This window comes from Pomacea canaliculata, linkage group LG2, assembly GCF_003073045.1.
Source record: "Pomacea canaliculata isolate SZHN2017 linkage group LG2, ASM307304v1, whole genome shotgun sequence".
Lineage (NCBI taxonomy): Eukaryota > Metazoa > Mollusca > Gastropoda > Architaenioglossa > Ampullariidae > Pomacea > Pomacea canaliculata.
This window is the reverse complement of record NC_037591.1, coordinates 835,795-852,342: the sequence shown is the minus strand read 5'-3', so window position 1 is coordinate 852,342 and position 16,548 is coordinate 835,795. Positions and strand designations below refer to the sequence as shown.

The 16,548-nt window shown below is 39.3% G+C and overlaps 1 protein-coding gene across 33 annotated transcripts in view; it reads right to left on the bottom strand.

The window, feature by feature from the left end:
* LOC112557156 (basement membrane-specific heparan sulfate proteoglycan core protein-like) overlaps positions 1-16,548 on the bottom strand; it is a 131,013-nt gene that overhangs the window by 19,229 nt on the left and 95,236 nt on the right. For all 33 annotated transcript variants that reach the window (XM_025226815.1, XM_025226818.1, XM_025226821.1 and 30 more), the window contains 16 exons: positions 14,482-14,656; positions 13,882-14,160; positions 13,060-13,197; positions 12,450-12,590; positions 11,803-11,948; positions 9,927-10,044; positions 9,686-9,809; positions 8,266-8,423; positions 7,739-8,020; positions 7,359-7,469; positions 6,405-6,587; positions 5,038-5,298; positions 4,304-4,466; positions 3,254-3,351; positions 1,983-2,069; positions 1,585-1,764 (listed from right to left, as the gene is read on the bottom strand). In XM_025226815.1, coding sequence (XP_025082600.1) covers positions 1,585-1,764; positions 1,983-2,069; positions 3,254-3,351; positions 4,304-4,466; positions 5,038-5,298; positions 6,405-6,587; positions 7,359-7,469; positions 7,739-8,020; positions 8,266-8,423; positions 9,686-9,809; positions 9,927-10,044; positions 11,803-11,948; positions 12,450-12,590; positions 13,060-13,197; positions 13,882-14,160; positions 14,482-14,656 — 2,644 coding nt within the window. The remainder of the gene's footprint in view (positions 1-1,584; positions 1,765-1,982; positions 2,070-3,253; positions 3,352-4,303; positions 4,467-5,037; positions 5,299-6,404; positions 6,588-7,358; positions 7,470-7,738; positions 8,021-8,265; positions 8,424-9,685; positions 9,810-9,926; positions 10,045-11,802; positions 11,949-12,449; positions 12,591-13,059; positions 13,198-13,881; positions 14,161-14,481; positions 14,657-16,548) is intronic.

Below are 16,548 nucleotides of genomic sequence, written 5' to 3'. Positions count from 1 at the left end.
GGCCACATGTTGTTGTTGTGGTGACAGGAGGAGTAAGGAGACGATCATCAGACGTGGAGCGGAGTTGTGTAGCTGGGATGTAAGGGAAGAGCAGTTCTGATAAATAATCAGGGCAGGTGTCAGCAAAGACATTACAACAGCTCGGAAAGTTTGTACTGAATGCCAGAACGGATGGGAAGCCAGTGTAGACAAGGAGAGGGGGGTGGTCACGTGTCCTGCTCTAAGCACCACACGTGCAGCAGAGTTCTGTACTTTCTGGAGTTTGTGAAGAAGGTATACAGGGCAGCCAGCAAGCAAGGAGTGTGTGAAGAAGGTATACAGGGCAGCCAGCAAGCAAGGAGTGTGTGAAGAAGGTATACAGGGCAGCCAGCAAGCAAGGAGTGTGTGAAGAAGGTAAACAGGGAAGCCAGCAAGCAAGGAGTGTGTGAAGAAGGTATACAGGGCAGCCAGCAAGCAAAGAGTTGTAGTAATCAAGTCTGGATAAAACAAACACACAGACAAGATGTTGGTAGCGCACATAGACAGAATGTGACGGGTGGTGCTGATCTTGTGTAGCTCATAGTAGACAGACTGATAGACTGATGTGTCTTGTTTGGCACATCATGTCTGCAGTGACAATGAATCCCAGATTCTGATGGAGCTCCATGTTTTTACAAGAGTGGTGCTATTTGGCATTCAACCACAAAAATCCACATGTACTTTTTTTTTAATTTATGGCAACTCTGGAAGTATCATGTGGTTACTAACTGGCAGATCTTTGGATCCTTCTACAAAGAACCATTCCTACACAGCTAAGTTATAAGAAGTTTTCTTTTCTTCAAGTTTCTCAAGTCAGTGGCAAACTGATTTGTCATCTTTCTCATGGAATGGCATTTAATTAAACATAGAAAATCTATTTGCAACCATAATACACTTCTTCATCATGACTTCACATGATCTAAGCGTTTGATAACAGGCTGCTGAAATGTTAAAAATTTTCCCTTTTGCAGTAGAAGACTTGCCTTCTTTACTAAAATGACACATTTGCTACTGTTTTGATAAAAGAAAATTGATACTGCAAATAAACACTCACGCTAAATTCTCATGTGTATGAGGACTGAAAAAAGCTTGTTCCCCTAGGATACAACGGTCACAAACCAATTAAACAGAACTGTTTAACTATTTGAAAAATGGGTGACATTGCCATGAAACTAAAGCAAAATCTGTCCCCTCATGACAGGTAAAAAGATGAATTTTGTCCCTAAAATCACTGTCCCTACACAAATTTCGCAGGGGTTTGCCAAATACTAAGTTGTGCAGACCAAAAGTGTCCAGGCATGAGAGATGTCTGCTGGTCTGAGAGTTCATGATAAGACAAAACATAACTACATGCAAAAAACGTCACTTTAACAACTTTGTACATCAACAAAAACCTACAGACATGTACTTACCAGCGATATAAGGCAGCAAAAATCACTGGATATAACCAAACAAACAGCTGTACATGATATCAGAGCCAATTATTTCTAGGGGGTAAAAAACACTGGATAAATAGTTGTGGTTGTAACTGCACAGAGCCGGTCACACTGGTAAACAAATACTCACATTGGACAAAGAGCTGTACTTGTGACTGCACAGAGCCAGCCACATTGGCAGCGGTGCAGCGGTAAGTGCCTGCATCCTCTGGTCGTGCTTCAGGGATGATCAGAATACCATCTCCTACAGAGGCTGTTGCTGGCAATGGTCCCTCCAGTTTGCTCCAAGATACTGTTGGTCGTGGTGTGCCTAGTGGTGGAATAACTTGCAAAGATTATGTGATTAATACTAGCATACTGTGAAACAAATTTCTATGGCAATATGCACATCACCATATGCATATGTGACTGCACCCATCTCTACATAGACACACAGAAATATATAGCGGCATGAAAACACAAACACAAATGCATCTCTTTCTGTATGCTGAGTACCTGTAACAATGCAAGAGGGAAAGTGCCAAGTACCTGTAACTATGCATTCAAACTCCACACGGTCGCCTTCGTCTACAGTCTGCACACTACGCCCTAAGGTGCTGCCAATGTCTGGAGCAGCTGCAGCAGAAGTTCAAATTATTATTGTTTACATCTGATATTATCAGCAGCAAGGTCAATTATTGTCTACATAATATATACACTTATATATAAATTTGTATTCAAAGTTACATGATAACATTATGCAGTCTCCAGCTATTGAAGTTCTTTTAACTTAGCCTTGCTTATTAAAAAAAATAAAGAATTTTTTGCTGTAAACTTCTTTTCTTCAAAACTTACCAGATAATAGTCTATAATTGCTTTCTAAGCATGGAAATTTGACTCCTTGACTATGAGTTAGCACACAATTGGTGTGCAGGGCGCTTTTCTACTGCTCAGGTGAGTGGCAGCCCTCAAACAGCTCAAAGGATGCAACAAAGCAAGTCCAGCAGATTTGCAACCAACACTTAACTAAAACTATGAAAGCAGGAGGCTGGGAGGTATTCACATCACATTGTCTGGTAAGTTTTCTACGTCTCCCAGTTAGCTGTTTCCTCCCACTTAAGGCAACATTCTGGAGAAGCTTAACATGAACCAGCACAGTTAGCACAGTGACTGCTTGAGACAGCCACTTTGTATAGCACATTTCTCCACATGGAGATGAGCTCCATGCGCTTCACAAGAGACCAGCGGCAGTGTGGAAAGAGACAGCCAAGTGATTAGATAAATGGTGTCCAAACCTGGAGATGTGCTGGCTTAATACTTGTGTGACATAGTGGACTTTCCCTACCTGACCCAACTGTCGGGAATGGGCATCTGACTTCACAGAGTGTTAGGGAAAAGTGAGAGATGGGGACTTAAAAGCTCCAGCTCTGCACTGCCAAATTTGTTGACAGCAACTGGCAACTAATATAGAAGCTAACATAATAAATATCAACTGGTGAGCCCAGTATAAATAAAGGTGAACAGTGTAGGATTGGCTAAAGTTTATTGGATAAGAAATGGTACTGAGATTTAACTATTGAATGCTGTATTTGCTTTGCTGTCACCTTTAAGGGCTGCTGCTCACCTGACCAGTAGTAGGGCATCCTGAACACATATATTGGTCAGGGAGTAAACTTTCAATGCTTAAAGAGAAATTGTAGCCTTTAATCTCCTATGGTTATGTCATATGGTAATGTCACTTGTGAGAAACAAATACTGTATTGTCAGATACTTATAAAGTAAAAATCACAAACAGTTTGCAAATATCTAAAAACACCTACCATTTACACGAAGTACAACAAAATCACGAACTGTGCCACTCTCACTGGTTGCAGTACAAATATAGCGGCCTGCATCTTCAGCAACAAGGTTGTACAAACTGCAAATACACACATGCAACAATCTTGTCATACAGGCTTTAAATTCAAAAGTACACAAAATTTGATACCACCCATAAGAGCTAAATTTTTATAATGTAAAAATGTAAAAAATATAAAAGAAAGGGTGAGTGTGGATCAAAAGCGGTATCTTTTTAAAAATATTAATAGTACCTAAATATACATGTTCATTTATAAGAATAATGAATGTGTGATTTATTATAGCACATAATCACCCTTACAAATGTTAATAGTACCTAAATATGCATGTTCATTTAGAATGATAAGAATGATAAGAATTAAATGTGTGATTTATGCAGCACATAATCAGGCTTACAAAGAAGTTGATAATTAGAAGCCATGTAATCTGTTTCACACATGTTGTGCAATATATTAAATGGATTAAGCATTAATTAAGTGTAACCAATATGTCAAATGGCTACGTAGGGTTGGGCTACGTTGTACAGGAAAACACAAGATGGATTTCTCACGTTGAAGTTTCTTTATTCAACTCTTTTCTCGGTTGCTGGCCTCCTCCTCTCTCTCTCTCAAATCTCAACAGCATGCCAAGCCACTGTCCACCCCGCTACTTATTCCCCTACCCTCGGAACATTCTAGAATGTCGATCTCTCCATCCCCTGCCCCCCTCGCCCTGTCTGGTCATTGTTTCCACCCAAGTTCCCAGGCGGGTGTAACAATAGACCAGTGGCCGGGGGCGGGCAGTTCAATGTCAGCTACCACGAACTCAGCCAGTGAGGGAAAGGGCCAGTGGTCCTGGGTGGACAGTTCAAGGTTGGCTACCTACGGACGCCCCCAGCGTGGGAAATAGGGCAGCGTCGCTCGATGCTGACCTTACAACAACAATTACATACTCAGTACACTTCTAGAGTGCTACATAAGAAAAGTCCACTTGCACAAAATATTTTTGTTGGTACAAGAAAACGGCCTACTTACATAAGCAAACCATTGCGGATTTGGTGCTGTGGGGGAAGGAGTCCACCCTCCTTTTCCCATCGGATTTCAGGTCTTGGATCACCTGAGACTTCACACTGAAATTCAGCTTTGCCGCCAACTGCCTGTTCAGACCTCTTAGGTGTCACAGATGCAGAAGGAGGTACTGCAAGGGAAATTAAACACATATGAATGCAAATACATTTTACACACGTATGAACATATTTTACACACACATTAACATTAATGTTGTTCTGAAGCCACATATTATCAATAAATATGGAAAAAATAATTAATAATGTGTCATCGGTCTGACAATGAAAAGCAGGCCCATATTAAAATAGATGTCATGTTCAGCTTTTCTTTAGGTAAAATCATCTTTGTCACTGTCATTATTGGCTGTAGAAAGTTATTACAGGTGAGTTTTCTATATAACTGTTTTCTTGCAGCAAATTCTATCACACAACAGTTAAGCTTACTATTAACTTTCTTAATTACAATAAAACCTAGAATAACATATTATAGGCAGCTAACTCCAAGACAAAATGCATTTTAAATTATTTGCACACATCAACACTATGTTCCTGTTAAATTATAACAACTTAACTCTCATCACTTAGTAGAGTGATGACTTCTACAAAAAAAGACTGGTGGGTGTTTATGATTCCTAGCTATTAAAGAAAGACTTTAAAAGCTTGTACTGAAATTAATGTCACTGAAGTGACACTGGTCTTTACCTTGTACACTGATTGTGACAAAACCCTCAGAAACACCCACGTCACTTGTTGCCACACACCTGTAGCGCCCAGCATCTGCTGCAGTTACCTGTCTTATTTCCAGCCTGCCATCAATCTCACGCACACTTGGTGATATCACTCCATCAATTTTCTGCCACTCAAGCTGGAATGGCCCAGCACCCTCTGGGTGGCAGTTCAAGGTGATAGACTGACCAACACGGGCTGTCACCTGGGAAGGTGACACTCTCAGTCGAGGTGTCACTATCAACAGAAAAACATAAACTGAAGAGGATTGGGCACTGTCAGCATAGTAAATGCCCTTGTAAACCACGCATTATGTCGCGTAGGTTCTCCTACGACAAGTGATGGAGCAGGACCCTAGCAACTCCAAAGAAATCTATGACAAGCTTGTCAAGGTAATGATTGTCACTATGAACAGAAAAACATAAGGAGTGAATAGGCTCACAAGTTGTTATGGAAACTCCCCCCAATAGTTCTAGCTCAACATCAACACCACTAATAGAAATAAATTCAGGACAAGACATTGCAGGATGAGACCATGCATGATGAGACATTGCAGCCACACATTAACAAGCTGTAATTCAAGCCTACAATCAGTCTTAAGCTAGTCAGTCTTAAGGTACTTAAGGTACTGCCATTGCTTCACAACATGAACTGAAAATATTTGCTACAGACTGAGAATTCACTATCCTGAACTTTCAGAATAAGGCCATGAAAGGATTACCAGATTGATGTACTGAGTGGAATGATTGCAAAATATTAATTCCCCAATTGTGTGCAAAACAACTCACATAAGGCACAAGCATTGAAATATTATCAACAACTTTTCCTTTCTATGAAAATGCCTTTTAGTGATAAGGTAAATGATTCAGCCAAATGCTGACCAAAGGGAAGTAAGAATCCTACCTGGTGGGGTTCATAGCACATACAGTCATGTACTGAGAACACACAATCAATTTGGGGTATCCAGATTCTACAGCTCTGACTTTTTTTTTTTGTTTATCTCTGAACAAAGTAGTTTGTAAGCTCACACTTGGTACCTTAAGTGTTACGTGTCTTGTAAAAACAAAAACTTGCCTTTATAATTTGAAAAACATTAAACAAAGTTGCTTAATCTTACCATAAGTTTTAAGTCTTACATGTCAATGTTAAAGAAATTGAAAGGCACACTGTCTGATCTCTCATATAAATTGATTAAATATTAAAGTGAGTCTGTACTAAAAAGATCTGTACTTTATAAATGGAATAAGTGAGACTATCTTGTTTTCACAGCACAAAGAAAAAGTGGCTCAGAGTTATGTACCGACAGATAAGTACCGACAGATAAGTACCAACAAGCTACATACCTGACACTATAAGAATCACAGAAGAGCTGTAGTCTCCTCTTTCTGATGTGACAATGCACTGATATTCACCCTGGTACTCAGCAGTAATACGAGGAATGTACAGCTGACCTCCAGACACGCTGTGACCAGGTGGCAAAGGCAGGCCACCGGGACGTCGCCAGCGAATCAATGGAGATCTTAAACCTGCATAAAGAAAATGTGTTGACCTTTCAACTAAAAATTCTAAAAGCATTTCATATAGCAAGTTTCCTGGTATTTCTTCTTATGCAGGAATTGTTTTTAAAATTCTGTCAGCTAGCAATTTACGATACTCTGACAGACAAATTAACTTCCAAGTCATGAGCTACTGAGCAGTAAAAATGCCATAGCAGGAATTTCTCCCATTCCACCGTCACCACCACCCCCCAACTAAGAAAAAAAAAACCCCAAGATTTTGCAGATACTGTTCATCAAGGGCGACAAGGGAAACAGAACTAAAATGAAAAACATTTTAAAAAATATAAAAAAGCAAGAAAGAAGCTGCAAGAAATCAATTGTATTCATCTACTGAAATGATGTTCTTTAAACAAGTATTAGATAACAAAAATGTAATTTATTTTTATTCCCAACAGAAAAAATACAAAGAACATCATGTTGACTCCTATATTCAGTTGTTTTTTTATGGCATTTGCTGCTCTCAGATTATAGCATGAACAAACAGCTCTTTACTATTTGTCCATTTGTTAGATCTTGAAATATACTGGGTTCACTTAGATTCATTTAGCTTAACACAAGGGGAAGATACCTTTCCAATTAATTACCTAATAGTAAAATGCTTCAGATAGACCTACCCTGAGGCCATAAATGCAAAGTTTTAGCCACAATCTTCAGGTAGCAGATTTATTTTACCTGTGCAGACTGTCAGGCTGGGTAAATGTACTTGATAAACATAAACCTTGTTTAATGTGCATATACCTGTAGCAGTGCAGGTTAGTTGCACTGAATCTCCTTCTTTAAGAGATAAACGGTCAGGTCCTTCAATATCCACTGCTGGCGAGACTCCAGTTTGATCCTCACCTTGCACAACTGGGAAGAGACCAAACAAATCTTAGCTTGAGAAATGTATTTCACTGGCCTTATGCCTCTTTGATTATCATTACTATTACACAACTTACTTCAACAGAAAGGTTCCATTTAACACAGAGAAGAAATATTGATTACCATGAATTCAGCTCACTACACTAAGAGAGCATTATTAAAAATTAATGTTATCAGCAAACATAAACACAAGTACAAGTATCCACTTCTACACACATGAATGAAACCAAGAACAAAGATTTTGTCATTCAGATAACCTGATAGATCTACTGATTCCTCCACCACTCCATAGCTGTTGCGAGCCACACAAATGTAACTGCCGCCATCTGTTTCGCTGACTCGTTCAAAGGTCAGACTTGCTGTGCCAGGAAGGGGGTCAGTGATGGCCACATCAGGCACAATGTCACCACGCCGAGGGACAGGAGCTCTCCAGAAAACAGTTGGCACTGGCTCACCCTCTCCTATGCACTCAAGGTCAACTCGTTGCCCCACAATGGCTGTGATACGATGGCCGGGTGTTATTGTGATTACTGGAGGACCTGTACAGGCATTTGCTTGTTAGCTGTGATGATAGAGGTAATCATGGTTCACAGAAATAATCATGTGTCAGTGGTAATCATGGTACAGAGAAGCACCTGCATGTGTCAGTGGTAATCATAGTACATAGAAATATACACCTGTGTCTACCATCATCATAAAATGAAGATCAGAGACACATTTTTATGAATGCTAGAACATAGCTTCTTCATGGTACTAACACAATCAAAATAAAAAAGGCGCTGACCTTCAATTCGAAGGTTGACTGTAGCTGTGACAGTGCCCATTGCATTAGTAGCAGTACAGATGTAGCCACCCTGTTCATCACCAGTGACTCGCTTGAACATGATGACACCATTCTCATCTGTCACCTCGGTAGTTTGTGTAAATGGCTTTAGACCAACCCTGTTATAGATCCAGTGGACAATTATGAACCTGACAGTATCCGCCTGTTATACATTAAGTGAGCATTGACAGTACCCACTTGTTCCAGATCAAGTGAAATATGAACAATGGCAATGACTGTGTCAATCTGCTGCAGATCAAGCGAAAAAGGAACAATGACAGTTCACCAAGTGTACATAAAGATTTCACTTTACAGTGTAAAGGTGTACATGAAAACTAGATAAAATTAAGATATTTATCAAACAACATGGCACATCAGCAGTTTACCACTTTAACCTTAATCACTTTTTGCCAGTTGCTGTTCCCTAGCTGATATAATACCTACAAACAAGACAACATCTTCTGTCAATGCCCGACAACACCATAGCAAAATTAATTCAGACGAGCACTTCTTTCCTCTGCACTTTGTCCCACTATACTCCTCCAGATGTTTTAAAGTCTCCCCACCCCTGCTTGTTTAAATGAAAAAGCCCAATAATATCAATAGCTTTATCCCTCCATCATACAACTGCTGAATACTAAATGATGAAGCTACCAGTTATTGTACATTATGTGTGTGTGTGCAGTTTCATGTACATGTAATAATAATAAAAAGTGCGATTAATATAGGGAATATTTTATATTCTAAATGAGCTTATTACACACTGATAGGTGTGACCTCTATATATTATTCATTCTGATCACTTCCTATTACGCACTGATGGGTGTGACTATATATTATTCATTCTGGTCATTTCTCAATGAACCTATTACATACTGATGGAGGTGACCTCTACATACTCATTCTAGTCAGTTCCCAACAACCCTGTTACACCCTGATGAAGACAAAAAGAGCAGTTTTTACAAAAATCTGACTCAAAATTTGAGACAAAAGAAACCAAGAAATACTAAGCTGATACTAATGTCTTCATACGATGGAGAACCACCAAACCTCTAAGACTATTATTTGATGCCTTTTTAGTTTAGCCAACCACCATAACAAATGGCTTTCTGCAATAAAAGTTTCATTACCAAGATATGTTATCAAAAGCATTGTTCTCCACTCTCTTGCTAAACACTAGCTAGGTGCATGGGTTAGAAATGTGTCTCTAGGGTACACTAAGACTAACAGCTGCAGGCAAGTAAATCAGCTGTTCCCTAAACCTGCTTGAATACAGATGTAAGGCTTAATTGAAAGCACTGGGTCAATACCATCTTGGCAATCATGTCTTTAAAAATGACACAGCAATAAAAGACAGGATAGTCATGCAGGATAGTCATACCTGGACCAGGTAACTGTGGGAGCTGGAATACCTCCTACTACACGGCACTGGAAAAGAACACTGGCTCCCTTTGCAATCGTCTGCGCATCTTGAGGGAACACCTCAATCCTTGGAATCTCCCGCCCTAAACACACACACACAAAGGTTACATTTAGAGAATATTTACTGAGGCTGCATACAGAAACTAAGTCTCTAGTATTTGGCACTAAACCACTTTGCCAGGAGAAGAAGCATCACTTACTTTCTATCTCAACAATACCAGAGGCTTGTGCTCGCCCAGCCACATTGCTAACAGAGCAGATGTATACACCGCGGTCCTCCATCGTTGCCTGAGTGATACGTAAAATTTCTCCTTGCACCTGCCACAGTAATATTAAGAATCTTTCATCTCCCATAGTACTATTAATGCAAGCATGATGTCTGCCTTTAAAAATGCATGGATGAACATGCCAACATAAGGACTTTGTATTGAGAACAATGAAGTGTGTTAATAGCATTAACACAATCATGACACTTTGAAAGATTTGTTGGTACAGTGAAATCTCGGTTTTTGTTGACTTCAGTTATTGTCGGTTTTGGTTTTCGTTGATTTTTTTGGCAAAAATTTTTCTCAATTTTGTTGACTGCCTTGGATATTGTTAGCGTGCCCGTATGACTTCACTGATAATTTTGTGAAAACAAAGGGCATCCCACGTGTTCTCCTATCAGGCCTTGTTTCCCATTGTGTGAGCATTACCCTGCACATTTTGCTGAGCAATTCCATTGCTTTTCTTTTTTTTTGTTGTGCCTTTTTTATTGATTGGGAGTGCTTATACCACAATTACATGTAAATTATTACTACATATACAGTATGTGGTGTAATGTGTTTATTTGCATTTTTCAGTTTCAAAATGTATGTATTGTATGCAAGATAAAATCACATGCTCAGATCTCATTGTCCCTGTTCAATTTTTCCCTTAATAATAACTAATAGTTAACCCTTCCCTTTTAGCTCCATTATAGGACCAAAGAAAGTTTCCAGAGCCAGCAGCTCTTTAAATTAGTCTTTTATATTCATTTTATATTAATTTCTTATTGTTTTTAGCATTAACACTATATTTATACTCTATAAAATGTGTTTTTGGCATGTATTTTGGAGTGTCTAGAACGAATTAATTGGATTTACACTGATTCATATGGAAATAATTGCCTTGGTTTTTGCTGGTTTCTGATTTTGTAGACTGTTTTCTGGTAGATTATCAATGAAAACCAAGGTTTCACTGTATTCTGTGGCACTGTTTAGATGAATTGAGCTTTGAAACTCAAGATGGATCTTTCATGGGAAGGAACTTCAGCTTTGAAATGCAGGATCACTTCCATATTTATCTATTCTCAGCTACAGAGCTGCATTGCTTTAATTCTATTTTTTAATTCTATTAATTCTATTTCCTACTAACGTTTTAAAAAAAGTTGCTTCCCTCCCCCCTCTGGTGTATTTTTCGGCTGAGATGAGACTCAAACACATCATCAGGCTTTAGTTCGATGGTGAAAATGATAATATTGCATTGTGCAAAATACAACAGTGAGTAGCTTTCATTTAAAACAATAATCAGCTCAAAACATGCTGTAAATGGCAGTGTGCTCACTGACAATGGCAACATACTCAGTGACTATGAGTTGTGTGCTCACTAACAATGAATTCTATGCTCACTGACAGTCAGTTGTATGCTTTGATGGAATCCTTAGATCTGATATACTATTATATAACATTCAACTCTCTCCTCCTGGATTTTTTTTCAGATTTTGTCAAGTATGTAGATTTTTTAGGACAGATATAGAGTCCCTCAAGAGTGATATCATGAATGAAATGAGAACTTTCACCTGCCATACTGATCTCAAAACTTTTCATCCACTATTGTTATGTAAAGAGCACTCATAACATATTTAAGAGTAATTTAGTTCTTCATATTGGTCAACAGATGTCTGACTGTAAGAATGGTAATCACTTATTTCAAAAGGATTTAGGTTTATGGAATTAGGAGCAGTCATCATCATATAATGAGAGGCTGGTTGACAATATTAAAGAGAAAGAAGAAGCAGAAGACAAACTGAATGCTAAAGCCATAAATAAGACCAACATTATGGTTAAGGGTGAGGGTGCCAGGAACACGGGACCAGGTGATGGTGGGGCGAGGACTTCCAGTCACAATACAGCGCAGTGTTCCTGTAGTGCCTTGAGCAACTGTTTGTGTTTCTGGCTCCACACGGGCTGTCGGGGCTTCATCTATAAATATAAACATTAACCAAATGTCCATGGATAAAATGAAAAATGAAAGACATTCATATACAAGTATGCCTATGCATGCGTATGTGGTGTGTGCATGTACCATTTATAATAGGCAATTGTTTATATCATATCAAATCAAATCAGACTTTATTGTCTGTCAAGGAGACCCAAGACAGAAATTTTCCTTTTGCTCACAAGGGCAGGCATACATACTCATACAGACATTTAACACACACAGGAGTAAAACACAGTTAGGAGTAAAATCATGGTAATTGGATCTCCGTCAAATGGTCATACTTTACATTTCTTTGTATATATTTTTTTTTAAAAAAAGTGCGTTGGCATTGCACACTGCAATGAAATGTGTCTGAACTGCATTTTCGTATATAAGTATTTATGCAGACATTTGCACTTGTACAATCACATGACACATACATACAAGTACTCACACTTCTGTACTGATACACTTGCTATGTGCACATACACACACAAACTCACAGCTTTCCCTTGGTATGACTGTGACAACAGCAGTAGCTGTGCCAATACTGCCAGATTGATCGGTGCCAGTGCAAACGTAGTTTCCAGCATAAGAAGGTTGTATGTTGGGAACAGTTAAAATACCACCATCCTGGGATGAGCCTATCAATAGTAAACATTACAGGTATGCAATTCTACAAACGATTGTGTTCAAAATTTGCATCTGTATAAAAAGAAATTCACAAACATTTAAACCCATAACCCTAACCATAAGATATTAAATATAATGCAGATCAGAAATACAAAATATCAAAGGTTATATTTATATATATATCCCTTTAACAGGTGCACAACTAGTCATACTTCAAATTCAATGTTAATACAGCTTAAAGTTCGGTTCACTAAATGCATTTCATATTTTGAATTTTGTGAGAAAACATACTTGACAGACTGAATTAGTAAAAACAGTAGAGAAACCAGGAAAGGGGAATTACTATGATCTGCAGCCAAGGCTAGTTTAGTCCTTGTTACTCCTCGAGGAGCATAGGGCCGCAACAACAGCCATGACTAACAGCTCAGATATTGTCTTTTATATTGTCCCACATGACACAAAGTATCATGGGGCTCTCACCTGGTGGAAGACCTCCCTGGCGTGACCAGATGAGTTGTACATCAGCATTCCCTTTGGTATAACACTCGAGCTGTACATTGCTCCCAACTGTGGCTGTGATCTGTGCAAGTCTGAGGTGAATCTCAAGTCTTCCGGGCTCTGAATAAGACAGCACCTATCAAGTCACCTCCAGCAACAATACAAAGAGATAGCTTCATGCTGACAGCAAACACAATGGTATGCGGTCAGCACATTATGTCAAGATATTTTATATAAATAACCTGCTAGATACCAATACTACATCGTAAATATGAAAGTCAGTGATGACATACATGCAACACTGTGATGAACAACTGCTTACAGTGTAAGCCCAAATTTCTTTGCCAAAATTGGACCAAAATATTGTAAAAGATGCATGTTGCAGCATCAGGCATAGATTCCAAAACAGCAGTTGGTGGAGCCTTATAAGGATGAAAATTAGCATTGTTGCAAGATATATATTAATAAATATCCACAAAGCACAATAAATATTTTTATTGCAGAAATAAACCCTTGCAGAGACATAGAAATGTGCCCAGTGATGTTTTATGCTGCCTTTGGCTACCTTATATGCAACTTGTTGACTAGAATTTAAACAGTGACTAGACCTTCTTACATATATTTTGACATGCATTACTTTACATGTTTGTTATATTGCAATGGCTATGAATTGTTTAAGCATATAATATGTTAAGCCTGTAATGTGTTTAATGTGTTGATGGAAAATAAATGTTTTCTTTGGGTTTTTTTTTAAAGTTTAATTCTGTACAATCATCCAACACAGCTGTCAACTCCCTTCCCTACCTCTTGGGGTCACATAGATGATAGTACGTGTTGATCCCGTTCCTGCTCGATTCGTGGCAGTGCAGTAATACTCGGCTTCATCTGCTTTACGAACACTTGGAATGCGGAAAATACCCTCTGATACAACAGCATAGTCAGGTAAGGGTCCATCTCTTCCCCGTGTCCAACGAACAACGGGTGCAGGGACACCGGTGGCAGTGCATTTAAATTCTACAGGACTACCCTCTGTGACCTGAAGATAACGGGGCTCAATACGTGCACTAGGAGACTCATCAATTCCTGAAAGAAAACCCCACAGGTATGTGATTAAATAAACTGTTCCTAAACCATGATTTTGTTCTGTCCCCTGAGAGAAAATGTAAGCAAAGAATTAAATAAACTGTTCCCAAAACATGATCTTATTCTGATTCCTAAGCATGCACTTTGTATCAGAAAGAAATATCTACATTATAAAATAACAAATAATTTCCTACATGGAAACCATTTGATGTGTACAATTCACAGTAGATAAAATGAACAAAGTAATAACCATACAAGTTACTAAAAGCATTTAAGAATGCTTCCGAATAAAATGTCTAGCAAGGAATGCAAGCCACCTACTCTCAATACGTATAGTGGCTGTAGCCCTGTCAACACTGTTAGGATCAGACCCAGTGCATGTGTACTGCCCTGCATCCTCTGGTTGTATATTTGGAATGTACAGCACACCATTCTGGTCAATAGCACGAGCAGGAAGATTTCCACCATCTTTTGACCAGGATAGTACATAGTTGGCCTGCCACATTACACAACGATTTAAAATCATGGGTTAGTATATGATTTAACAGACAATAGAAATGTTACTAATGGCGAAACATCAATGGAAGTCATGTAATCTGACTTACCATGAACTGCACTACACTGAAAATCATTAGCCTAAGGGTGTAGGACCATGCAGATTAGAACACTATACTTTCAGAGGATGAATTATGCATGTGTATGTACTGTAGGGGTGAAAGGTCATGCAAGTTTTCTTATTTTTCAACATATTTGCTGAGGAAGGGGTATTAAGCAAGAGAGGATTTGTAAAACATGTACCAAAATATCCTTATGCAATATCCTTATAATTATTATCATCATGTACAAGTAAATAATTTTAGCAATTCTAGCTAGCAAACTTTCACCAAGAATGTCTGATTAGGTGTCCAGTTAATAAGGATGTTTTATATGACAATATGAATTTCATAATTTCAGTCAGAAGACATGATATGAGATTCTTTGGTCTTTATGCAAAGTAGGACGCTTCGTGGATCACTGCGACCTCTGTCAACATCTGGTATACGGATGCATATATTGAATATTGGCCAGGGATTTCCCTGGTAGTAGCATATACACCCAGTACATTGGACAATGGCCACACACCTCGGCTAAAGTGCCAAATGGCCAGCCAATTCGGGAACTGGCCGAACTTCGGGCTTTGGCCGTAACATATACTTTTCTTTGGAATGCCCACATCTTTCTTTTCTCTTTGGACTGCATACTTAATCTTCTTGTCTCTTTCAACTGCATACTTTATTTTTCTATCCACATCCCAGCTGCCTTGCCAGTCTCTTTGTTTCACATTGTCAATCAGTAGCCTTTTAAGAACCATTTCTTTTCGCATTTCTATGCCAAAAATTATCTATGTTCAGATAAAATAAAATACTTGGCTTCCAATGGAAGAAGAAAGAACAGTGGATCAGAGAAGAGACATGGAAGAAGACAGACGAGAGAAAGTCAGCCAAACAAAAATCAACAGCACTAGATCCGAACGCTTGCAGGAACACCACAGACGAAGATATACAAAACTAAACAAAGAGGTAAAGAAGATGACAAAAACCGACAAAAGAGACTACATAGAGACATTTGCAGATGAAGCTGAAATAGCAGCAAGAAAAAATGACCTGAAGACACTGTACAAGATGAACAAACAGCTAAACAACGGGTTTAAGAACAGTGATGTGCCAGTGAAAGACGTGAACGGTAATGTCGTCGAGGGAGAGGCAGGAAAACTACAGCTGGAGGGACCATGCTGAGTCAGTTCTGAACAGACCAGATTCCCCTCATCTTGCAGACATCCAGCCAGCAGTTATAGACCTTGACATCTGCACAGACCCGCCAAGGCGGAGGGGGATTGGTGTTTTACGCTGTGCCAGCAACTGAGGCTATATTACGGCAAGGCAGCCAGCCCTGTAAACAGATGCCACGTGCAGAGAAAGAACAGCGTGCCCGAGACGAGAAATGAACTCTGGGCATCCAACCTTCACTGTATTGGTGACAGGCGCTAACCGTTGCGCCAACAGACCGCTCCCCACAGATCCGCCAAGCCTGGAAGAAGTGACAGCAGCAATCAAGACAATGAAGAGAGGCAAAGCACCAGGGGCAGATGGAATTACAGCAGAAATGTTGAAAGCAGATGTGAATGTGACAGCTCCAATGCTGACTGAAATCTTCAGGCAAGTTTGGGAATCAGGGTAGCTTCCTGCTGCGTGGAAGACAGGGCTCATCTTCAAGTTACCCAAGAAAGGAGATCTTGGAGTCTGCAATAATTGGGGGGGCATAACACTTCTTTCCCTCACCAGCGAGGTCTTCAGCAAGATTGTTTTGTCAAGACTGACGGCAACTCTTGAGGAAGACCTCCAACCACAA